The following is a 22835-nucleotide window of genomic DNA, read 5'->3' on the forward strand; positions in this document are numbered from 1 at the left end:
CGAGAAACTCACGCCACAGAGATTTTTGTGCGTCTGTTCCGATTTTTATCATTTGTACCTTCAGGGCGATGGGAGATAAAAAATAAAATAAAAAAAGTTTAAAATAAATACAAACTACTTAAAAATTAAAAACATATAATTTCCAATTTAATAGTGAATAGACCTGGCCCTAAAAAGACTCGTACCCAAAACATGCCAGAATCTGGGGGATCTCCAACCAGGGTTCCGGATGGGTATTGCCTCTCCAATAATGTAATCTGCACCAGTTAGTCAGCTACACAAAGCCAACATTCCAGAGCACAAGTATGTCCAAGGAGATTAAATCCTTGATCACTACCTCATGCATGATATGCTTGTAACAAAACTCTTAACAAATTCCCTCATATGGCATCCTAGGCTAAATCTCATGTATTGAATTCACATACTGCTTCTCAAATAGAAAAACCATGAGCCGTATTATACTCCTCACAAAATAGAACACGATCCTACTTTCCACTTTGAGATTGGTGGCTCTTACCGTTGGCAAAATCTGGTAAAAAATGGAAACTATACACACACCCCTCCAACACCACCCAGGCACAATAGAAAATTCAATCCCTCAACAATAACCACAAGGAGTGAATACCTTGAAATTTTCACTGATGCTGCAGGATATATCATGCTGTTTGGGGCTTGCTTACTGCACTCTCCTCCTGTAAGTGCTAAAACTTCTTAGAAACAACAAAGGGACATACCATAAGGCAGAGCAGGCACTATTAAGTTCATTAACAGCAAGATCATAACAACATTAAGTCTTATTGGAAATTCTTGTGCGAGTTAAAGCAATGGCAAGAGGTCGCGGTCAAAGCACTTGTCCAAGGGGGAAAAAATAGGAATATTCGACAAACATTATTCAGAGCACACTTCTTTTGAGTAGCACAAATTCACACATATTAGCGTATTGTTACACGTAAACTTCAAAGTAATGTCTATTAACCATATGACTCACACGAGTATGAAGACTTTGCGGTACGTATACTTGTGAGAATGAAACCGTAATGTAAAATTGTGTCACTAAAATCAGAGGCACAATCAGCATGCAGTTGCAACAAAGGCTTAGCTCTACACCTATTTTTCCTACTTTTACTTCAAACTTAAAAGTAGGGGTGAAGAAATAACAGCATTTTTCAGAACTTTCAAAAATCGTATAGCTGAAAACCTTACTTTATACAAAGTCCTTTTATATGTATCTTTTTCTCTTCAGTGAAGTATATTAAACCACCATAGCCTCCCTTCTCCGATTACTTCCATAACATTACTGTGACAATATTCATCTTTAGTGTGGCAAAGCAAGTGCATTTGTTCCTGGATTTATTTAGAAAAAATCCTAAGAAAAATCCATCAACTATGGGGTGGTAGAGCCCCAAGTAATCAAGGAAAGGTGAGACACTATTGAAGGTACTTACATCTATTGCCTGAAAAGATCTGCCCAAAGATGCCTTCAGATGAGAAACTCCAGCACCAGAAGGAGACCAATTGCCAGCAATGCCACGATTTTGACACTGCAAACAAAACGAGTGGAAATTGAAAATAAAAAATAACAGAAAAACGATAGATGTTGCAGACTCCAATAAATGCATTCTTGATCTAGTCAATCGAATGCAATCAATGTTTGTTTTATACCCTAATCTATTTATATCTTGAAACTACGCATGCAACTCCATTATACTACTATTTCAAAATTTTGAGCTAAGCCATAAGATTATGTTTTAAATACTTAATAGAATTTCACTCAACAGGCGGTCAACTTTTTCCGCAATGACCCTACCACAAATAGTTGCATCTCAGTGAATCATAAATGTACTTGCACAGTAACCAAACCACTCAGTTGCCAGCCTATGATGTCTCCACATTTGATATAGGTAATAGGTGAAGTCCATTGCCAAAGAAGTGGAAGAAAAGAAAGAAAATTCCAGTTAATAAACTTCATTGTGTCAATATGGCTTTTAGCAACAATTTCTAGGATGTTGAGTTAGCAATATTTGATCATATATCATTTATAGGAGAAAGGAAGGTAGAAAACCATAACATAGCTATACTGCATACAAATTATAAGACTAATGACATCAGGCCAAAGTTGAAAACAAACTCAAGCAAAATACCAAGAAAACTTGAATGGTGCAACTGTGCAAGATTGCATGCAACAATACAATACCTCACGTGTATATCTAATTTCTTGACCATCTTCAAAGAGAGATGAGTAATATGCCGGATCATAGATGGCGCCTCCTATAGCTTCGTCAGACCCGGAACATTGTCTAACTACAGCAGGAGTTGCAGGATTTAGAAAACTATTTCTTAAATCAAAATCTGCTTCCTGAGAAGCTATGGTGCCTACACTGGAAACCCCCAACCTATAAATCTGAATCCATAATAATGAAGATGATAATCGCACAGAACATCCAATAATTTGCATTGCTAGAGCGAGTTTCAAGGAAAAAATAAAGTATGCTCCATATTTTTCAGAAGAGATATTCCTGCAAGCAAAAGCAATGCTTCCATTAAGAGCAACATTACAGCAACAATCACAAGCACCTTCAATTTAATCACTTGTTTCACAAAAAAATGGATATATCAGCATGTATATCAACAAAATAGAGTTGTTCAGCGCGGCATCAATCAATAAGAAACCCTTGGCATGAATCGGATGGCGTGGCACAACTAACAGAGTGCTACTTCCTTGCACCAAGTATTGTTCCATTAGGTAAAGTCACGATAAATTCCCATGGATATATTTTTTTCCCTGGATAGAAAATAATGACAGGCACGTGAAAAAGGCATGAAGTTGGATTCGTGGTAAATGATGCAACCAGTCTTGACAAAGAAATACTCCCAGCTACAAAAGAGAAAAATTAAAAGCACTATCACTACTACTCAGGTGGGTAAAGAACGCAGAAATTCTCTCAATCAGTTACAGATAACAGTATTCCACTTTTCAAGGAATCAGACAAAGGTATTTGAATCAAATCTCTATCTGCAAGTATTGGAACTTGGAAGAACTTCTTAATCACTAAAAGGGTCTTGAACTATTTTTTGCTACAACTTGAAAGCAATTTACCATTAAGAGATCAAGCAGTAAGAATCTGTCATCAAGTTCTCAAGGAAATGAATAAAAATAAGTTGTTACTTAAAAAAGAACACTACATATGCGGACAGATATGTCCTCATGAATAAGTTTTAAAATGCATGGCATTTTGTACTATATTGTTTGTATTACAATTTCTGTTAAGGCGTGACAGAAAATTCACCACGGGAAACAGGACAAATATAGTATCAAAGTAAGGGCATCTTCATCCAAGAAAAGAAAATCAAAGTAAGGACTCGAGAAGGGAAGCTAACAAAAAAGGATACCAACAAAGCCTATTAGAGAAGTTACATAAACTAAAACTGACCTTTAACTGAGATTTGCTCCTTTAACTATCAAATTTTGCATTTCTTAATCATTTCTATGTTGAGCTGATTTATAATCTAGGCAATGGCACAACATCAATCTCAAAGCCTTCAACTCTATATAAGCACGAATAATGAAGCCTTAGAAAAACTGATCCGTTACAAAAATCTAATTTGATAGTATTCTATAATAAGCAAAACATTTTTCACTGCTCTCAAAATTAAGCATGGAAATTTTTTTCAGAAGGCAGAATATTAAAGAACTTTTACTTCAAGAATAAGAAAACAACAAAAGAACATATAAGTCATTTCTAAAACTATATAGAGCGGGCAGATAAGTCAGATGTATTAAAGAAAAAAAAGTGAATTGTAAATGAATCCTAGGGGCTAGGACAATCAATAATCTTACCCCACCAAGGTTGAGTTTGGCAAATCCTAAGGTAATTTATAATCTTACCTCGCCAAGGTTGAGTTTGGTGTCGCTTAGTTTTAATTTTTCCAAACTGATATTGTAATAAAAATAAGAGGTTAAAGTAACCAATGCAAAACTCCTTCAATATATACATGTTTGGAGGCTAAAGTAGGTGTGAAAAGCCTTTTGGCGAAAGATGGTGGTGAATGGTGATAAAGGACTAGTCCTGACAGCAAATAGCCTCAAAAAAACAAGAATTCCGTAGAGCTGGCATCAAAGAAACATGTCACTTTGTGGCTCGTGCTTTTCGAAACCAAATTATGGTTGCATCTAGTTTTATTCTTAAAGATGGAGTTTAACTTGAATAATATCAATCGACTAGAGTATATAAAGCAATCAACTAGCTGAAAAGAATCAATACAATTGAGAAGATAGCATAGCAAACAGAGAACCATGAATTTATAATTAAATAATGGAAAGTAAAAGCAGAGCTTCGCGCACCAAATCTCATTAGAGAAGAGGATGAACCAGGAAACGTCAAGCAATATGGCGCAGAAGAGGAGCACAGCGTACGTCCGGCCCAAGCTCTGACTGCTACTCTCGATTGCAACAAGCGCAAACAATGCAATCGCCAAATTTATCAACAACACGCCGTTATACAATGCTCCCAGCGATCCAATCAAAGCACAAGCAATCTAGACATAGACACCCATAAACACAACTCTCGAAAACAACATCATCGTTGCGAGGAATTAAATTGAAAACAGAATATAAAGCCAAGCGCACCTGAACGTAGATGAGGATCACAGCTAAGAATTGAAGCCTATCATAATCACGAAGCCAAGCCTGTACTCGATCTCTCAATGGACTACAAAGCATCATATACTCGGGCGGCAACCCCTCAAAATCCCTATTCTGTCACCGATATCGAATTGTTCTTCACTCCCTTCGACGAGACTACATTGATTGAAGAATTCACGTCACTGTCGTTCTTCTTCTTCGGCTTGTTTCTTCTGCTACAAATAACATGACACTATTTTCATGGCGTTTTCCGCAAGTTTTTTGCGTCTCCTTTTCTATTTATTTTTCTTTTTCTGAACTTCTTTTAGGCTTGTTGCTCTTTTTTTCAATTTGTTGTTTTTCCCTTTTTTGGGTTTTTATTCGCGTGACGGATAATTATTTAATTAGTTGTAATTGCGAGATTACATGAAAATTCGAAAATCAAATCCTCCGATTTATAAGGACAAGAAGCCGCGTGTGCCTCACGTCATAGCAAAAGTAGTTGCAGCCTCTACTGGTTTGACATTTTTGACCGTATGACCGTTCGTTGTGTGACTTGTGTCACACTCCTTGAGTCCTTGTGTGTGAGTGAACAACACCATATGCTAGAATGAAGAGCCTATTTGCTAATAGTTTGGCCCACAATATTGTTAAATGGGCCTAAAAAAAAGAGTTAAGAGGCCTTCTGTGGTCTAGTTTGGGCTTCGCTGAACTGGGCTTATTTGAGCTCAGAATATGGGCCTTCGTAGATTTCGTTTTGGAGAGTGGGGAGAATTGTGATTTGTGTCGAAGCAGCCGAACGGAAAACAGAGAGGAATAATGGAGGAAGAGAAGGCAAGTAAGGGAGAAAATTGGGTAGAGGATCTCCAACAAAGGGTGATTCAATCCAAAGACTCCGCCGTTCGCTCTGCTCGTTCTTTCCAATCCAACTCTTCCACCCACTTTCGCTCCTTACAGGTTTATCTTTCCTCTTAATTTTCAATCCCTCTATCAATCTTCAAGTTTATGTGTGTGTCTAATTTTGACTCCAGATTCTAGTGTTATTCACGCCGATTTTCTTAAGATATCATCATTGTATCATTGACTACTTGCTGCATCAAATTCAACACAAAGAAATTGGTTTGAAGGCTAATAGTGTACATTGCTGCGTTCATTATTAGTTATTTTATTTGGGGGTTTTTTTTTCCTTTTATAGGAGTATTTCTATAAAGATTGTTACACTGTTAACGGGAATATGCTCAAAAGATATGTGTGGCAGAAATGAGTGATAGAGAAGGATGTGATAAGAAGTGGGAATATTCAATCTAGGGTACGGGTAGCTCTGATTGAAAATTAAGATGACGGAAATTCCCCTGTGATGGTTTGGACTTTTACAATGCATAAAGTTTGAAAAGTATAGAAAATTCAAGTGGGGATAGCAAAAGGAGAAGATGGAGGATGAAGAAGACATGTATGGAAGTTATAAGTTAAAGAGGGAGGGAGGGCTAATATAAGATTAGTGGAGAGTATAGCTGAATGAATGGAGAAGGATAATACATTTGGTGGGGTTTAATTTGCAACTAAATTTCTCTTCTGAAGTTGTTTGGAAGAAATTAAAATAATTATAAATAAGACTTTGGTGACAATGAGGATGAGTATGGGAAGATTTTTCTGTTTCATCTCATTATTTGTTGTTGTTGTTGTCTATTTAAATTTTCAGATTATATTTTTTTTATGGGGATGAGTGGATGACGTTCTGTTTCCATTATTGTGTGGAGCACTGCATTTTTTATTTTGCTTGTGTTTTTTAACTATATATTCTATGTTAAAACTCATTCTGCCAGGATTTTGTGCCAAATGCAATATCTCAGTATCGGGCTTATGAGGAGGCTTTCTTCAAGAAAGTTAAAGGTAAACCGAGAGTAGCTCCTAAAATTGCACCCACTATTGAAATCCTTCTCTCATATTGAGACGAAGGACCACACATGTATGGTTGCTACCAAATCCACTGTTATCCCCAAATCAACTTCATTAATATTGATTATGAGATCATTAATTGAGATAATTTGTTTTCTCTCATAAGAACATGGTGAACACTGTAGCTTTCTCTGATCCATAAATTCCATATGGTCTCTATCCTCATAGATTCCTTCTATAGCATTTAGGGGTTAGATGGCTTCTTACTTTGTCTTATATTGAATATCCTCTCTAGGCACTTTTTTTTAAAATGCCTCATGCTTACCCAAAAAAAAGCTCTTTATTAGTAGTCTTTTGGTGTAAGAAGCGTTGAAAGTGATCCATCTGGTAATATTGGAAGATTATATCAATGTTGCAGGAATTAGTGATTTGTAGTTGCAATGGTGATTTTGATAATATTATCTTTTTTGAGTTTATGTTTGTTTCGCCTCTTGTTTATTCCCATGATAAATTATTTTCACAGAAGAGTTGATGAGTGCAAGGGAACATCCTACTGCAGTTGTCGGAGTTGCTGTTGCTGCTGGCCTCCTTCTTATGCCTGGTATGAATTAATCTTCTTCTTTTTTATTCGTATGGTTCTTTGTTTAGTGGCCTTCCATTTCGTGAGAGTTCTCCGAGCCGATCTGGAATTGTTTGGGTTAAGGCTTCGATTATTTTGACTGTTGCTATCGTTATTAACTTATTATTGAACTCCGATTGAATTCATGTAAAATTTGGTGATTTCATACTCTAGATATGCTTTATGACATATCATGGTAAATGTCTTTCACTCTTTCATGCTTTCTTAAGTCATTTCCTGAAGGTTGAGGACCTGTATTTTCTGAATTCTGAGATACTAATACTGGTCTAGTGGAAGACACTGGAATTTTGGCATAATTTCTCCGGTGAATCTAGAATTAATTTTTGAATACTTCACCTTTAGGAGTAGTACGGTAAAGGTTGCATTTCACACCTTCATGTAGCTATCACACTATGGAAACTTTTACACATACAAATTGGGGCTCAACAGGAGTACTCTATGTGTTGGCATCTTTGTATAAATGAGAAATGGTTAGTGCTGCCTCTTACTTAGATGTAGGGAAAATCTGGGTAGGGTTAAATATCCATTTAGATATAGGGCATGTGCTAAATTTATGACTTGGGGTGACAAAAGACAGTGGAAGAGTACACACTAGAGTGAACCTTAAACTTGGGATAGTTGTTTATCTTGTATGACCTCAAATAAACCATTTCCTCTGCTTGATCAAAAGCTTGCCTTGAACAACTTCAAGAATGAACAATTTGTTTAGTTGGAATGTATGGTCTTATTTATTCAGAGTATAATAAACCTCAGATATGAAATCCCTTTTTTTTTCCCCAGTAAATCAAGCAGCTTTTTGAATGATGCATACCCTTCAAGTGCTAGCTCCTTTTGAGTTTTATTTGTTTGTGCATCAGAAATGAGAGATTAAAAATGCTCGTGGATGGAAATGAGGGAATGCTTTTGCATATCATTATTGAACAAATGAGTCCTGCTTGGGCCTCAGCTTCTGACCAGGCCTGCTAGCTCATACATTTGCATTTTGAGTTTGATTTGTTAGTTTATTGGACATAGTGTTCTGTTTGAATGAAAACTCGTATTTTTTTGCTGTTCAGTTGCTTTGAACTCAATTATTTCCCCTGTGAATTCCAAACGCAATACTATGACTCTAATTCTTAACAACACGCTCAAGGTGCTTTTGTTCAAAGTTTCCCAACATGTACAGAATCAAATCATTACTATCTACTTTTTCACAATTTCTGCAGGCCCAAGGAGGCTTTTGTTTCGTCATACATTGGGTAGATTTCAAAGTGAGGAGGTATCTACTCTGTTAATCCTTGGAAGCTTCTTTATTCCTCCAAAACACCAATTTCATGTTGCTTATATGATTCATATGTGCTCCAAACCAGGCATTGCTATTCGTTTAATGCAGGAAGCTTTAAATTGTCTATCAGTTCTTTTATCTGAAGGTCAAATTTTATTTTTCTGATACTTTCATTGATGTTCCTTTTCTTTTATTACCTCTTATTTATGTGCAGGCAAAATATGTTAAAGTTGAAAAGAATGTGAAAGAGTTAAACCTTTCAGTCGATTTAATGAAGAAAGAGAGCAGAAAACTTCTTGAAAGGGCTGCTCTTGCAGAAAAGGATATGACACAGGGCCACACTGAGCTCAGGTATTGTTATCTACATATTAATAACCCATTCATTCCTTATCTAGTTATCTTTCTATGAACTATTTTTTTTAAAAAAAATAATTATTCAATCTATGTAGGAAAATTGGAAATGAAATTGAAGTAGTCAATAAATATTTGTGCAAGACTGAATCCCAAGCCACAGGTATTTATACTCCTTTGTCCCCACTAATTTTTGGCCTTTGTACAGAATGAGGCTATTTTATTGCAACTTGAGCATCAAAGATTCAAAGCAGTGTGAGATAATGAAATATGCATCTGGCTTTTCCCAGACTCTGATGCAAAATTTGCTTTCCCTGTTAGCATTATGATTAGTATCGTTGCAGGAGTGTTGCAGGGTATTAAATCTGTTTGTGTCATTAGTCCGAACTTGTCTATGGCTTGAACCATGGTTTGGTTTAGTTTGTCATATCAAGCCAACTTCTGATGAACTTGTAGTTACCCGATAGTATACTCTTTACTTTAAGTTTGCATGGTACAAAGACACCAGCCTTTCACAGGTGCATAATGCTTTGTACAGTTTCCTACACTGAAGCTGGGAAGGGATTTTCTGCCAGATTATGTTTAGGAGTTGGGACAATCCAAAAAGTTCATTGCCTCATGAGCTTCTGCTTCTCAATTTAGCTACTGCCATATGCATGGAAAAAGTGACGCTAATTTCAGGCTCAATCTTAGTTGAATTATGCATGAATAATCTCCATGGGAATGCAGCATGAATGAATTTGACCATCCATTGTTTCCTATGACAATTTACTTTTTGCTTTACCTTATAGATGTGATGGATACGTTGCGAGAGATCTCTGGCAGGGAGGCTTTGAAACTTCGGGCAGAGGTAAGGCTGTTACGCTGTTTTTATTTATCTTTTTGTGTCTCCCTGCTTTCAATTTTAAGAGTTCTCTCTCACTCCTCTCTCAGGTTGCTTCTATGGCATCACTTTTGAAACAACACAGAACTGAACTGGACAAACGGATGATGAAAATTTCTGAGCTTGGAGTTGCTGTTTGATAATGTATTAGGATGCATCACCCTCCGATTGGGATTTCTTGGGCACATTATGTTCTTTTCCTGATGTCCATCCTAATGAGAATATTTTTAGTAAGATGAATGCTCATCGTAGGACATTAGTCATGGTATTCATTAACATTTTTGTTGTAACCCGCATAATTAACTGATTTGCAGCATAAAGTTCCTATCACAGGCACTAAATATGCAGTTCTCATCACATCAAGCTTTACTGGTCAGTGAGCTCGCTTGAGAAAGTTATTCTCTTTCTTTTTCACCTTAATTAATATTGATTCAAGCTAGTGATGGAAATAATCTTTCGGGGTGATGAAGTTTTGTAGTAAAACAATGCATATGCTGTTGTAGTGATACAGAGCTGAGTTTGAGAACTTTGCCGAAAAGCCAAGTGTAGACACTCAGCTGCCTATCAAATATGTGGAGTTATCATGCAATCTTGCATAGAAGTTTGCCAGCGATTGCAGAAACTTATGGTCTAATGGTATTATGTTTATACAGAATGCATGAGAACCATTTGGCAAATATTTTAGAGATTCGGCCACAGTAAATTGATGATATTATGGCATATGCTTGTGTCTTGTATTATAAAGCAATAGCTTAGGTCCAACTAATGAACCATCACGTAAACTCATGTTTTATAACACAAATCATATATCATGGTATTAAAATTTACAAGTTCTACAAAAGTATCACTTGAATGGTTTCCGCAGAGTTGCCTTTCAAGGCAAAACATTTGAATGGAAAGGGGCAGCAGAGCAACCATGCATCCAACAAAGATCAACTATCATAAATGACAAGCAATCAGTGTGAAACAAGGATTCGATTTTGCAGAAGCTAGATTTAAAACTTGAGATACAGTAATATACACACCTATCAGGACATAGCAGGAAGGGGGAACCAGGCAAGATCCAAAAAAGAGGTGCTGGCACTATTTTATTCAGAAAATGATACTAAAAATTTACGATAAGACTCTGGTTCTATTAAAAAAAAAAAAACCTCCAGTCTATTTTCTGATCTGTGTGAAGAGCTCGGGAGGTTTTCCAGTGCCACCACTAAAAGCTGAGAAACCACCAGGTCCCTGACTGCTGAAGGCCCCAAATCCACCACCTGTACACATTCGAACCAATCAGTCGAGACCTCCATAGCAATTTAAAATAGAGTAACAAGAAAATAAGATAGCTAGCACAAAATCCACCTCCTGAAGAAGCATTTCCAAAACCACCACCAGCTGAGGCAGCTCCAGCGAATCCTCCGAATCCTCCCCCAGCTGAAGCCGCGCCAACAAATCCACCACCACCTGAGGCCAAACCAGCAAATCCACCACTAGTAGAAGCAACACCAGCAAAGCCACCTGCTGTTGCAGCATTTGCAAAACCACCACCAAAACCACTTGCAGAAGCAGAATTAGCCCCTGGAAAACCTGTGCCAAGCTGTCTTGACTGCCCAAAAGAACCAAGAACCGATCCCAGCGCCTGCTGCCCTGCCCCAATCTGAGATGGCTGGCCAAAGCCAACTGTGGGAGCTTGAGCAATATTTGCAGCACCAAAGCCACCAGAGAATGCAGCCGGGCTTGTTTGCTGGGATGGTGGAGAAGGCTGCGGAGGCTGGAAGGTAAAAGATGCAGGACGAAACAACTCTCCACTAGGAACAGTCGTAGGGAAAGGAGAGCTTATTGGATTGGTTGCTGCACTCCCAAATACACCACCGAATGGATTTGCTTTTGGAGCATTGGGGCTGGAAGTCGAACCAAGCCCAAAACTGCCAAGACCTCCCAAACTAAGCTCAGTTGCATGGCTTACCTCAGGCGCCTCCTCCTCCATCTCATCCTCGGCAACAGCAACTTCTAAGGGATCATTTTTACCACTCACAGTAGAATCGGACACTGTGACAGGTGCTGAGTAAGGAATATTTGCAGCAGATGGCTGTCCAATTTGAGCACTTAAAGGTGTGTTATTCATTGTATTCGGTATCTTCAAGTTGTCCCAGCTTTCAGATAAAAATTCAGATGGAATTTCAGATGTAGAAGTAGATGACACTACAGTTTCAAGATTCAAACTAGACTCGCTAGGAGTTCTAGGAGGTTCAGCTCGAACAGAGGGTTCTATTGTAGTATCTCCATCTGTCTTTGAAACAAGTTTTCCCACTGAGGTTTGAAGTTCAGTCTTATGAGGCACTGATGTTGAACTTAGAGAAAATGAGGGCATAGACCTGGATGCCAGTGTCTTTACAGCTTGAGGAGAGAAAGAATCAGAAGAGGAGGCGACTTGAGAGAATGAAGATGTCAAAGATACATTTTGATTAGCATCTGTGCTCACTCTCGAGCCAGTAAAAGCATTGCTAAATGACGACATAGATGTAGATGTTGGCACAATTGAAGGTGGAGTAGACATCAGAGATGAGACAGATGATGAGGAATTGATTGTTGCGGAAGATGATGTTGATGATGATACTGAGAATGTAGGAAAAGAAGATGTATTTTGACTAGGCTGGATTTCACGTGATACAACACCAAAAGGGGAAACATTTTGATACGGGCTGTGGGAAGCATAAGCAGTAGCTCGGGTGGCATTTGGAGAGTCCTGATGTTCACCAGATCCAAAAGTCAAACCTCTCGTACCAGCTGTCGTAGGCTTCACACTTCCAATTGTTGAACTTTTGGGCAAAGTCAATTCGCCGTTCAAATTTAGAAACTCCCCGGATTCCTCCCGCAATGGCATTGTATCTGAGGGCAACATTGTAGATATATATGTATTTTGAATGAGATTATTTTCAGCTTGTCGTGCAACCTCAGACTCCACAATTTGTGAGGCCCCATTGCCTGATTTATCTTCAGCTTTATTCCAACTTCCCCCAAAAGGATTTTGGAATGGCATAGCAGACGGTTTGGATGCTGACAATGATGCATTTTGACCCAGCAAAGGAGATGATTTGGAGTTGAAAACATTGTCAGTTTGGTAGATGGGAGGGCTTTTTCCAGCAGACTGTGATGCTAATGAAAATTCATTAGCCCATCTAAACAGGGTTGACTGTTTCTCAGAGGCCTGTTTGAGGAATGTATCCTGAACACCTGTTGAAAACACATTTATAGAGAAAAACAATTACAGCAAAATTACTTACAAGGCTTATGAAGGGTAAATCAATGTTTCAGAGAGCCCTTTGATATATTCATGGCTCACCTTTGTTTCCAGGCGTGTATGAAATGGTCAACTGAGTCGAGCTATCCTTTGGGCAAGCACCTGCTGATAGCTCCAGGTTGTAAGGACCAATGAGCTGCTTATCAATCAATGAGGACGATTTACTCGCACGTGCCTTCTGAGAATCTTGCAAAAGGATCCTTTTCACAGTTGTTTTTGGAGGCTCAAAACTAGCCCAACTCTGAAAGATCATAAGAGTTAATGAAGACGTCAGTTTTTGTACAATATCCATAAGCAGTAACAAGTGAAATTCAGCGTCACAAATTACTAACGAAAAGCTTATGACTGTATGTTAAAACTACAAAATTGATCGTAGGCACTATCCCAGTCTTAGACCAGCAAAACTATGGTGTTAGGGTGAGAATAGTAATATACTTTGCTGATTGATTAGCACATGTATGATATCACGTTGCGATTTGGTTAGATTGAGAATTGGAATGAAACAGAAAATGAAAGAAATGGATTGGGTACAGTCACGGTTGATGAAATGGAGGACATAATTAACATGTACTCGCATCAAATATGAAATATCTGCATATGGTTAAGAAAAACTTATTTCAGCCGTAGGAGATGCACTATAAAACAGAATATCAGTCAAGGGTATGGGAAAAAAAAAAGAAAAAAAAAAGAAGAAGAAGCTCACAAAGAATGGACTTGGGAATATATTGTAAACCAAAACCTAGAGGCTAGAAAAATTACCCGATCCAACGAGTCTCTCCGTCTCCTCGCAGTTTCCGAATCAGAACTTTTCATACCACTTGAATGGCGCCTTTTGCACTGATCTTTAGTAGCAGATCCAGAAGCAACTAGTATTTTCGTCATTGAAGAGCTGTCAACATTTTTTGCTAAATCTGGAGAGCTGAAAGAGGCATCATAGGAGATTCCAATAGTTTCAAATAATTCTTTTTTAATATTTTTTTGTTTTGCAGGTGACTCAATATTCAGCAGAGCCATTTGTCTTGAGAGACATTCACAAAGTTGTTCAGCAGCAGCCAATTGAGAAGTCATTGTGTTATGTAAACTGTGCAAGGATTGTAGGCGCCTGCAAAGGGGGGAAATAAATGGTAAAGTGAGTGGATCAAGAAATGTTGACTACTCACTAGCCAGTTGCCAAAGCTTTCTAAAACACCATGTATTTCATGAAGGGATAAAACTAATATATTAAGGCATATTCCAACCCCTTATAGCCTATAGTTTTACCAGTTAGGGGGAGGGTTGAAATTATGGCAATCCCCAATGCTTTCAAACAACTTCATTTAGCCATCAATGGCTCAAAGTCTCACTTCGTTAAGCAGAAAGTGCTGTCATTCTGTAAGTTCAGTTAAAAATGAATGACAAACTAACATATTTCAACCATTAACCCAATCAACCTTTGCTACTGTGCAATTGAGCTAAATTTCATCAATGTTGTGAGAAAGCGGAAGATTTGCCAACACGGATGTGAAAGTCAACTGCAATTTTCTTTTTTCATATACACACTTTTTTATGAAAAAATCAATTTATTTTCGAATGGGAAAATATTTAAAAAAGTTTTTGCATGCAGAGTTTTAAGTTGAATGGTAATTTTCATGCACATCTCCGTTATGTTGAAGAATCTATAGTATAGAATATACCAAGAGGTGGCAAATCAACACCTTTTCTACCACTACAACTCGACAAGGCAAAATGAAAATGGACCACACATGCATGAAGGTTTTGTAGGCTTTGCCCTCTTCTGTGCATCAAAAGTGGAAGCAGATATCACAGGGGAATTGGAAAAACTTATCCATATGTGCTAGATCAGATAGCAATTATATATCAATTATACCTTGAAGAACCAAATCTACTTTGAAGAGCCCTTCGACCAGCGTGAACTTCACCATTCTCGCCAAATTCATTGAGCTCAAGGGTATTGAAATGCCTCTCTAGCTCAATTAACTGATTGGTAATATCCTGGAAGAGGGAACTGGCTAAAGGACCAACCAAATCTCAGGTGGCACAAATCTGTCACCAATGAAACAAAAGTAATGAACTACCTGGTTTAATTGCAAGATATGTCGCTGCTTCAGCTCAAGTTCAGAACTCAACTTCTGACGATCCCAGAGGTCCCAATATTTACTGTCAGAAGCTTGCTTGACAATACCCCCTATGTATATTTTCCTTGCCAAAACTGAGACACAGTAGAACATCATTTTTGTGAAGTGCAACAAATACTAGCAGGTCACAAGATTATAAAGGTGGGAACCACAAAATGCAACATTAACTAATTGTATATCCAAATCAAAGGAACAGCGAATTCATAGTTAACTCACAGAAGTTAAATTTCGCTCCTCCAACAACCATGTAAGCATATCCTATTAAGTGAATGTGCATGGATAAGAAAAAAGAGGGAGAGGAAGTTGAATTTCGCTTGTCCAACAACCACCACATAATTACATAAAAAGCACCTTCAAGAAACAACGAGGCAACTGCAAGCCAAACATACTGATTTCAATGGAAATTAAGCTGGACAGTGGAGATTAACAAATACATAGATGCAAAGTTAACTTCATATATTTGGAAGAGTTGGATCAAAAGTACTCCAGCATTAGGAGGAATCTATGTAATAGCTTTCTTAAGTAAAAATACTGTTATCAAATTCAATTTCATAAGGACTTCATGACACTATTACAAAGATACAGATACTTGCAGATAATCCATCATCACAAATGTGTTATCCATACAATTCCATTACAAAAAAAAAGAAAGAAAGAAAGCAAAGAAGAGCGAGAATATTTTTCTGTCTTTCGCTTACAACAATGGACTCTTTTACAGTTCCTCTAAGGAAATTGGCATCTTTCAGTTATAAATGAAAATGAATATGACACTTGTGACAGCAGTAGATTCTTATATTGAAGAATACCTTCAACAGTTTTATCAAGAAGGCATTGGATCTCCATCACCCGCTCATCCACAGTGTCCTACAAAGTCAAAAAACAATCAACATGTTAGAATGTGCTGTAGAAAATTAGTAATCAGAAGCACATAACCAGTACCCATTGCCGCTATCCATAAAGCTTAAGAAACACAAAAATTATCAAAGCACAACATGGAGTGCTTGCCAATGTTCAAAATGTTAATAAAGGAACAGCAAAACTTTCATGGGAAAAGCACGCTTGTGTGTTGCTTCAATGAATTTGTTAAGTTACAGCCTTCCCATGTTTGGCAGCATTATTTTTTAAGTTGCTCCAAGATGCAAAATGTTTCTTAATCTTTCCCCACGAGTCAATTTGGGTGTCTCAAACGATATGAAGCCTTTCGAGGCTCCTCTGACTCATAACATAAAGGATTTTCCAAGAGGTCTTTAATTTTTTTATCTGTAATATGTCAGATTGGGAATAGTGATACAGTACCAGACCCAAGTTCCCTTGAGGAAAACCATATGGACTTTAAGGATTGTACTAAATTCATTTGCACTGATTTTGTCAGAAAGAAGTTTTCCCCTCAAACCACTTAAATATAATGCAAAATATTCATTACACAGAATAATTTGGCAGGAAAATATAGCTACTAAGCAGAATATGTGAAGGAAGTCATCGTGACTGTACAGAATGGGATTTGATAAAGTATTGAACAACAAATAGTGAGATCCAATAGAAATATCACCTTCCAGATTCTGCATTTGTCAGAGAGAGCTCTTATGCCCGTCTCCAGTGTTTCAACTGAGCTTTTCAGAAGAACGGTGCAGGAATCCTTGAAGCCACCGTCTTTTTCTATACTTTCCAAAAGCATATCCAACTCTCTGGTCATATCTTTGATCTGAATGGGGTAAAAAGTACACTAAGAGCCACAGAAATTAAAACAAACATGAATTTAAAAACTCACCCTACAAACGAGAAAGTGCTAAAATTACCGTAGAAAATACCAGAGATGTTGCAAACAAAGATAATAAAAAGGGGAAAGGGTATTTTGTGGTCGGCAGAAATTAGCACCTTCAAAAGTCAGCAAAGATGCAAGAAAGCTTGGAAACAAACATAACCTAGCAACTTTAATGTAAAATGCCCCACTTTCAATTAATTGGCAAACTAAATCTTCAACTCAATCACCAGAACAGCAAATGTAAACCTCCCAAATTGCGGAAGTGCCAAACCTTTAACAGATGATAACATCAAGTACACTGACAATCAAAATAAAAGAGTAAATCAAGATTTGGTTTGACAAAGTTTAATGGTGTTGAGAACACAACAAATGAAAGAGAGGAGAGAAAATGCAACACTGCAGAATTCCAACAATAAAGGTAAACAGAAAGTTATATAGTACCAAAATGCATTACATTGCCAAATTGTTTTGATCGGTTTGGTTCACAATTCACCATCCCCAGAGGAGTTGGAAGTTTAAATTCATCCTTGGTAATGTCAGTCTTATGGATGTTAGAATTCCCAAATGAAATTTCTTCTTTGGACAAAATTTGCGAGCTGCAAGTAGAAGCCAATGAGTCAACCTTCATTGTCCCAGTTGTTTTCTGTCCTCCACTCTCTGCTGGCTTAGAGGAAAATTTGATAGAAGATAATTTGCTGGAAACATCCCTCTTAAAAGTCTGTTCACCAATGTTGCCATGAACTTTCATACCACCAACATAAGCTCCAATGTTATCAGTTCTTTTGCCTTGTGTATTGCCGAAAGATAAAAATTGAGACCTGGTATCAGAACCACCAGAAGACATCGTTTTCCCACCTGACCATGACTGAGATAAGGCACTCTGCAGACCCATAGGTCCATTTTTTCCCAGTGAATCGGTACCCAGATCTACGTGTTTATGTAATGTATTTTGATTCAATTGACTGGGGGTATCAGTTGGAGCTTTTCCTACAAAAGAAGAATTACTAGATCTGAATCCAGAAAATCTTTGGGCATCCAACTTGCTAGAATCTCTACCCGTATAATAACCCTCAACAGCTGAAGTCTTTGAAGTTGATTGACCTGAATTTAAGAATTTCTGTGAAGAAAACCCTGTAGGATGACCATCGGTGTCCCGGTGCAACCCTATGGCAGGAACTTTTTGCTGCCCATCAACCATAAAAGAATTAGGATTTGCCTTTGTCTCCATTTCCTGGTTAACAGTTACAGTATCTTTGTGTCTTATGTGAGAGCTCACGAGTGTCAAACTTGAACTCTCAGTCTTCTCTGAAGACATCAGATTTTCCCTAATAGGAATTTCAGGAGCTTTACTTGTATCTATTTCCTTTCTGTTCACATCTTGCAATGAAGCAACTTGTTCTCGGTTTTGTTCCTTCATATCCGAAGATAGTTTGGATGAACTATTTTCAGCAGGTAGCATAGTCACAGTATCCTCCTCATCACGAAAGGCAGGAACAATCCCAGGTGAGACTTTATATCCTGTAGCACTGCAATAAGATCTGAACTCAATGTCTATGCAGTATGCACACACACACACACACACACACACATGTATATGTATAAATGGCATAGGAATGACTAATGCCTCGCAGCACATCCCCACAAAAATAACTTCCATGCCGATTTTGGCAGCAATCATATTATGCTTAACAGAACATAGTGTACAAAAAAGTAGTGTTAGAAATACCTTGCAAGATTAAACATCACAAGCTTTCCCTCTAGAGTAAGACACATGAGAATACAATAAGGTGAAAGTTCTTTCTCTTCGTCAACTCCAAGTTGGACTTTCACTTTTCCATATACAGAGACCTTATCAATGCAAAGCCCAACGATCAAATTATCATCACCGTTATCTGTAACAGGGGCCATTGAGCATTGAATTGGACTAAGCTAAGCAATTAAGAAAAACATTAACCAATTACTCCGATGCATAGCCAAAAAAAGACAGATGCTGGAAATAAATTATAAGAAACCAAAATAAATGGGCATACCTTACTCATATATGATTAAAAGGGTTCAAATGACCATAAAATTAGTATTTAGGATTTAGGATACAGACACACACAGTGCAAGCAAGTCACTAGAAACATTTAAAAAAAACCAATCCAATAGATATAACAATATTGGCCATTAGAAAATTTGTGCTGACAAAATTTCAAAAAGTGAACACACTTTAGTGCAAACCTAGGTTGAGATTACTAAGTTGTGAAGATCAAATGGATTCAAACAGAACTATATAAAAATTCGATCACACCATGTCATCTCTCAGTTCAGGTAATGTTACAGGGCAGTCTCAGTGCTAAAAGATCCAAAAGGAAAAAAAAAAGCTACCTTTTGTTGGACCACTTTTGGACAGGCACCAAAAGCACTGTAAAAGAATATTCAAATTAACACATCCTATTCCCTTAAGCATAATGAAATGTGATACTAAAACAAAATCATAGTAGATCCAGTTCTACTAAATCTATGACAAAAAGTAAAACCAATTACCTTGAAGCTCAATCCTTGGAAGCCACGTATCTCGTTCAATGTCAAGAACTGCGACTTCACTCTTCAAATCATCTCGAGACCAATCAAGCAAAGCAATATGTTGATCTGTATTTTTCACATTTGCAGCAATTGCGAGCTCACTGTAATCAAATACAAACAAAAGTTATTACAGTTAATTTGCAGTAAGCAATTACTAATTGAATGAGACAAATGCATAGCGGCAATTCTGTTTTAACAAGCCGCAATGCACTAAAAAATTATAAATTTAGAACATGAAATTCAAGTTGGCAAGACAAAAGTCGAATCGCAATGAACACCACAAAACTGGGTGAAAAGAAAAGAAACCAGAGGAAAAGGTAAAGTGGGCGAAGAGCAATGTTCCAAAGGATATCAGAACCCTACAAAATGAATCTTTTTAAAAAAACTTTGACACCACAGCCTAGTGCAGATAATATTTTTGCTAATTTTCAGTGGTTCTGAAGTTCAAAGGAATTAATGAATACTTCGGCAATGAATACTTCGGCAATATTTCTCAAATCAGTTCGATAATTGTGAATCACAAAGCATATACAATAAATAACCCACACGATAATGAGATTAGCAAAACATACCATTGGTCTAAATAGCTAAAGAATAAATAAGGTCCCCTTCCAGAGGGCACAATGTCATCGACCAATCCTGGAAAGATATCATAGAAGGATAAAGCAGCTGGCTGAGAAGAAGCCTGCACCAATAATTTTGCAAAATCAAAGTTCATAACAGCATGGTATTCAAATAAGAAGAGTATAATGCCCTTGATATTTCTAAACCAACCTGAAATTTTATTTTCTCATAATAGACCTGGAAAAAACAAAGTCTAATGCAGATGACAAATTTATAGCATATAATTCTTATATCCTATACAGTTATTTTATATACTTGTTATTCCACAAAATGTTTTATAATTTTTTGTTGGTCAAACAAGATCTAAAAGTATCCCTCGGAGAGCCTGACATTAAATCACCTAAATTCCATGCTAGTTCCTGAAGTCTCCATTTTGATAACATAGAAGGCAAGGAAGTTATGAGTCCTCATGCAACTATTATAAGTGATATTACCAATCTAATTCGTATAAAAAGGCAAAACATAAAAGTTCAATTATATTGTCATAAGTGATAAACTTGGCCACAAGATGTGCTCCAGCCAATCACGATTTAAAATTCAGTGAAATTCTTCAAGTGTATAAGTTAATTACGAACATTAGTAATGCTGCCTTCCTTGCTTTTGAGTACTTGCACAACGTAATTTTCCTCGTTGCCGTCTGCAGTCAGTCGAAAGCATCCTAGAACTATGCAATCAGGGCGGACCCACCTGATAGTATCCACTGGCCATTATTCAAGAAATATCTTAGTTTTGTAAAAATTGGAGAAACAAATTGGGCGGGGGGAGTGTGGGGAGGAAAAGGGGAAGAAAAAAATAAGAAGTATAACCAACGGATTACCTTTTACAATGGAGTTATCATCAGAATTGCCACTCCATGACTTGAATGATAGGGACATCTTCAGCCTTTCTTCGTATTTAGAAGACAGAATGCTAAGGGTGTCCTTCCTTGCGACAGCTATAAACTTGCCTTTAATACTCCATTCAACTAGAATAAAATATAAAACCAGTTAAATAAGCTGAAGTTCAAGCTCCATTATAGAAATTGTTTTATTTTTATATACAGGGGAAAACGTAAACATCACCACAAGTCATATGCAAAACCATCTATTTTTTTCTTTTTCAGATACATCATAAGTACACGGGAGGTACAAATGTTAAATGTAAGGAAAGGGGAAAACAACATAGAAAAAAAAAACTGAAAAGAACATATAAAAGAACTCATATGGACAAACAACACCCTAGGCAGTATCCAACATCTTAATCAGAATCGCTAGGCATGAACGACATATCACAGACAAGTCAAAATACAATCATATATATAATATACCAGCATCGATGTTGTTCATGACATCATTTAGAGAGCCATCAATGCCCCCGTGATACAGCTCCCCTTGATTTGAAAGAGCAACATAAGCATTCTCTGGCTTATTACTCCATCGTATGTCTTTGACACAACTTGACTCGTCGAGTGAACAAGAGATAGCTGGTTTTAGCTCCTACACAATACAGCACAACAAAAATATGAGGAACTTCGCCAATTTCAGTCATATAGTAACATGTGGAGTACTCTCGCGAATATTGTCAAACAAAACAACTTCAAGGATAGATCACATCTCGGCTTCTAACATTTTAGTTTTATGTCAATACCTACAGTGGATAGTGCTCAAAATCACATGGAACAACAGAATCTAACCAGAAATTCCTGCTACCATATTTACTAGAGCAACATTGTTGTAAGAAAATGTGCAAACATCACGAAAGGCAACAAAAAAAGAAAAGAAAAGGCAGCAAAAATCAGTTAAGTTAAAGAAGAGACCAATTGAAGAACATGTCAAATGAATGTAAGGTTTCTTGAATGGTATAGATATAGTAACAGTCACCAGTCACCACCTTCTTGAGAAGCGCATCGACAGCAAACAAATGAATATCTCCACCAACACCAACAGCGAGAGTCGAAGAGTCAACAGACAGAGCCAAAATGTGAACCTTCCCAATTGGAAGGTCCACAACACTCAACTCTTGCAAAGACAATCCCGTCCCCTTCTCCTTGATTTCCTTGGCCGAATCAATAACATCCTTGGTCCTCACAGCATAAAATCCTAATCAATACCAAAATTACTCCAATATACAATATAAGTAAATAACTAACTCAACGAATTTCAATTAATTACCAGACGGGTGAGCAGCGAAGGTGAGCTCGAAACGCTCCGAGACTGCAAGAGCCTGCGACGGAGGGCTTTCGAAGTCATATGCGGTAGAGGACGAGTCTTTTAACACCGGCACCGGTTGGCCAATGTTCTCGAAGATGTAGTCGGTGGTTGCCACGACGTCTCCTTCTATTTCTTCCAATTCTACGACTCTTCCATTGCCTTTTGACTCCTCCGGTGGAGAAGCCATTTCTGTAACACGCAACTACACGAAAACCCTTTTTACTGATTGTTGAAACTTTCGAAATGCAGAGAAATTGAAACCCTTCTTGCTTCGATTTGCGTCTTTTATGGGCGGCAAGTGTATGAAAGCCCTAAGAGCAATTGTAATTAGGGGTGGTAAAAATCCGGTCTGTTCAGGAAAGAGTAATATTGTTGAGCAGTCTGAGTTCAAATTTTTGAATATAAAATTGATTTAAATAGGTATTTGCAATAAGATTAGGCTTGCAATGTGAAGTAAGGCTAAGTGGCAAACGCAAACTACCTATATTTTGGTTTGATACAATACAAGGTAGTTCAAATTATCTCACCCTTAGGGTATCCTCTTATATGTATACTTACGGGGATTTTTGTAACGCGGAGGAAATTTTATAGAGTCTAGCCTCGTCCACACCTA

At 37.5% G+C, this 22835-nt stretch overlaps 3 protein-coding genes across 6 annotated transcripts; 1 reads left to right on the forward strand and 2 right to left on the reverse strand.

Moving 5' to 3' along the window:
* Positions 1-80: 80 nt before the first annotated feature.
* LOC119997263 lies at positions 81-4967 on the reverse strand. The gene is made up of 5 exons (XM_038844161.1): positions 4628-4967; positions 4343-4536; positions 2195-2516; positions 1446-1541; positions 81-692 (listed from the first exon to the last, which is right to left on the reverse strand). Exons 1-5 carry the CDS (start codon positions 4721-4723, stop codon positions 657-659), a joined length of 744 nt encoding a protein of 247 aa, XP_038700089.1. The 5' UTR covers positions 4724-4967; the 3' UTR covers positions 81-656.
* A 417-nt stretch (positions 4968-5384) lies between these two features.
* LOC119995942 (RGS1-HXK1-interacting protein 1) lies at positions 5385-10031 on the forward strand. Its single transcript, XM_038842426.1, has 8 exons — positions 5385-5578; positions 6445-6511; positions 7041-7118; positions 8363-8415; positions 8636-8772; positions 8871-8935; positions 9564-9622; positions 9706-10031. The coding sequence occupies exons 1-8, from the start codon at positions 5441-5443 to the stop codon at positions 9793-9795; spliced, it is 687 nt and encodes a 228-aa protein (XP_038698354.1). The 5' UTR covers positions 5385-5440; the 3' UTR covers positions 9796-10031.
* A 545-nt stretch (positions 10032-10576) lies between these two features.
* LOC119995941 (nuclear pore complex protein NUP214) lies at positions 10577-22601 on the reverse strand. 4 transcript variants are annotated; one of them, XM_038842423.1, is made up of 18 exons: positions 22184-22601; positions 21903-22111; positions 21340-21508; positions 20851-20997; positions 20609-20733; positions 19982-20094; positions 19371-19510; positions 18568-18733; positions 17464-18367; positions 16629-16781; positions 15886-15943; positions 15296-15337; positions 15020-15153; positions 14812-14936; positions 13704-14046; positions 12987-13185; positions 11006-12877; positions 10577-10917 (listed from the first exon to the last, which is right to left on the reverse strand). In XM_038842423.1, the coding sequence occupies exons 1-18, from the start codon at positions 22407-22409 to the stop codon at positions 10814-10816; spliced, it is 5229 nt and encodes a 1742-aa protein (XP_038698351.1). In that variant the 5' UTR covers positions 22410-22601; the 3' UTR covers positions 10577-10813. The 4 variants fall into 4 exon arrangements, with proteins under 4 accessions (XP_038698351.1, XP_038698349.1, XP_038698352.1 ...); XM_038842421.1 differs by having other exon boundaries at positions 17296-18367; XM_038842424.1 differs by having other exon boundaries at positions 17296-18367; positions 21903-22088; positions 22184-22402.
* Between the last annotated feature and the right edge of the window lie 234 nt (positions 22602-22835).

The sequence above is a fragment of the Tripterygium wilfordii genome, chromosome 4 (assembly GCF_013401445.1).
Source record: "Tripterygium wilfordii isolate XIE 37 chromosome 4, ASM1340144v1, whole genome shotgun sequence".
Taxonomy (NCBI): Eukaryota; Viridiplantae; Streptophyta; class Magnoliopsida; order Celastrales; family Celastraceae; genus Tripterygium; species Tripterygium wilfordii.

Bases quoted from the DNA above. Each gene is read 5' to 3' on its own strand.
- LOC119997263 (XM_038844161.1), bottom strand. From the start codon at position 4,723: ATGATGCTTTGTAGTCCATTGAGAGATCGAGTACAGGCTTGGCTTCGT. The intron at 4,537-4,627 runs GTGCGCTTGGCT...GTCTATGTCTAG, and splicing joins TGATCCTCATCTACGTTCAG to ATTGCTTGTGCTTTGATTGG. The intron at 693-1,445 runs GTAAGTACCTTC...TAGCACTTACAG, and splicing joins GATCTTTTCAGGCAATAGAT to GAGGAGAGTGCAGTAAGCAA.
- LOC119995942 (XM_038842426.1), top strand. From the start codon at position 5,441: ATGGAGGAAGAGAAGGCAAGTAAGGGAGAAAATTGGGTAGAGGATCTC. The intron at 7,119-8,362 runs GTATGAATTAAT...CAATTTCTGCAG, and splicing joins TGGCCTCCTTCTTATGCCTG to GCCCAAGGAGGCTTTTGTTT. The intron at 9,623-9,705 runs GTAAGGCTGTTA...CTCCTCTCTCAG, and splicing joins CTTTGAAACTTCGGGCAGAG to GTTGCTTCTATGGCATCACT.
- LOC119995941 (XM_038842421.1), bottom strand. From the start codon at position 22,409: ATGGCTTCTCCACCGGAGGAGTCAAAAGGCAATGGAAGAGTCGTAGAA. The intron at 14,937-15,019 runs GTAGTTCATTAC...TCCCTCTTCCAG, and splicing joins ATATCTTGCAATTAAACCAG to GATATTACCAATCAGTTAAT. The intron at 13,186-13,703 runs GTAATTTTTCTA...ATGATCTTTCAG, and splicing joins GGAGAGACTCGTTGGATCGG to AGTTGGGCTAGTTTTGAGCC.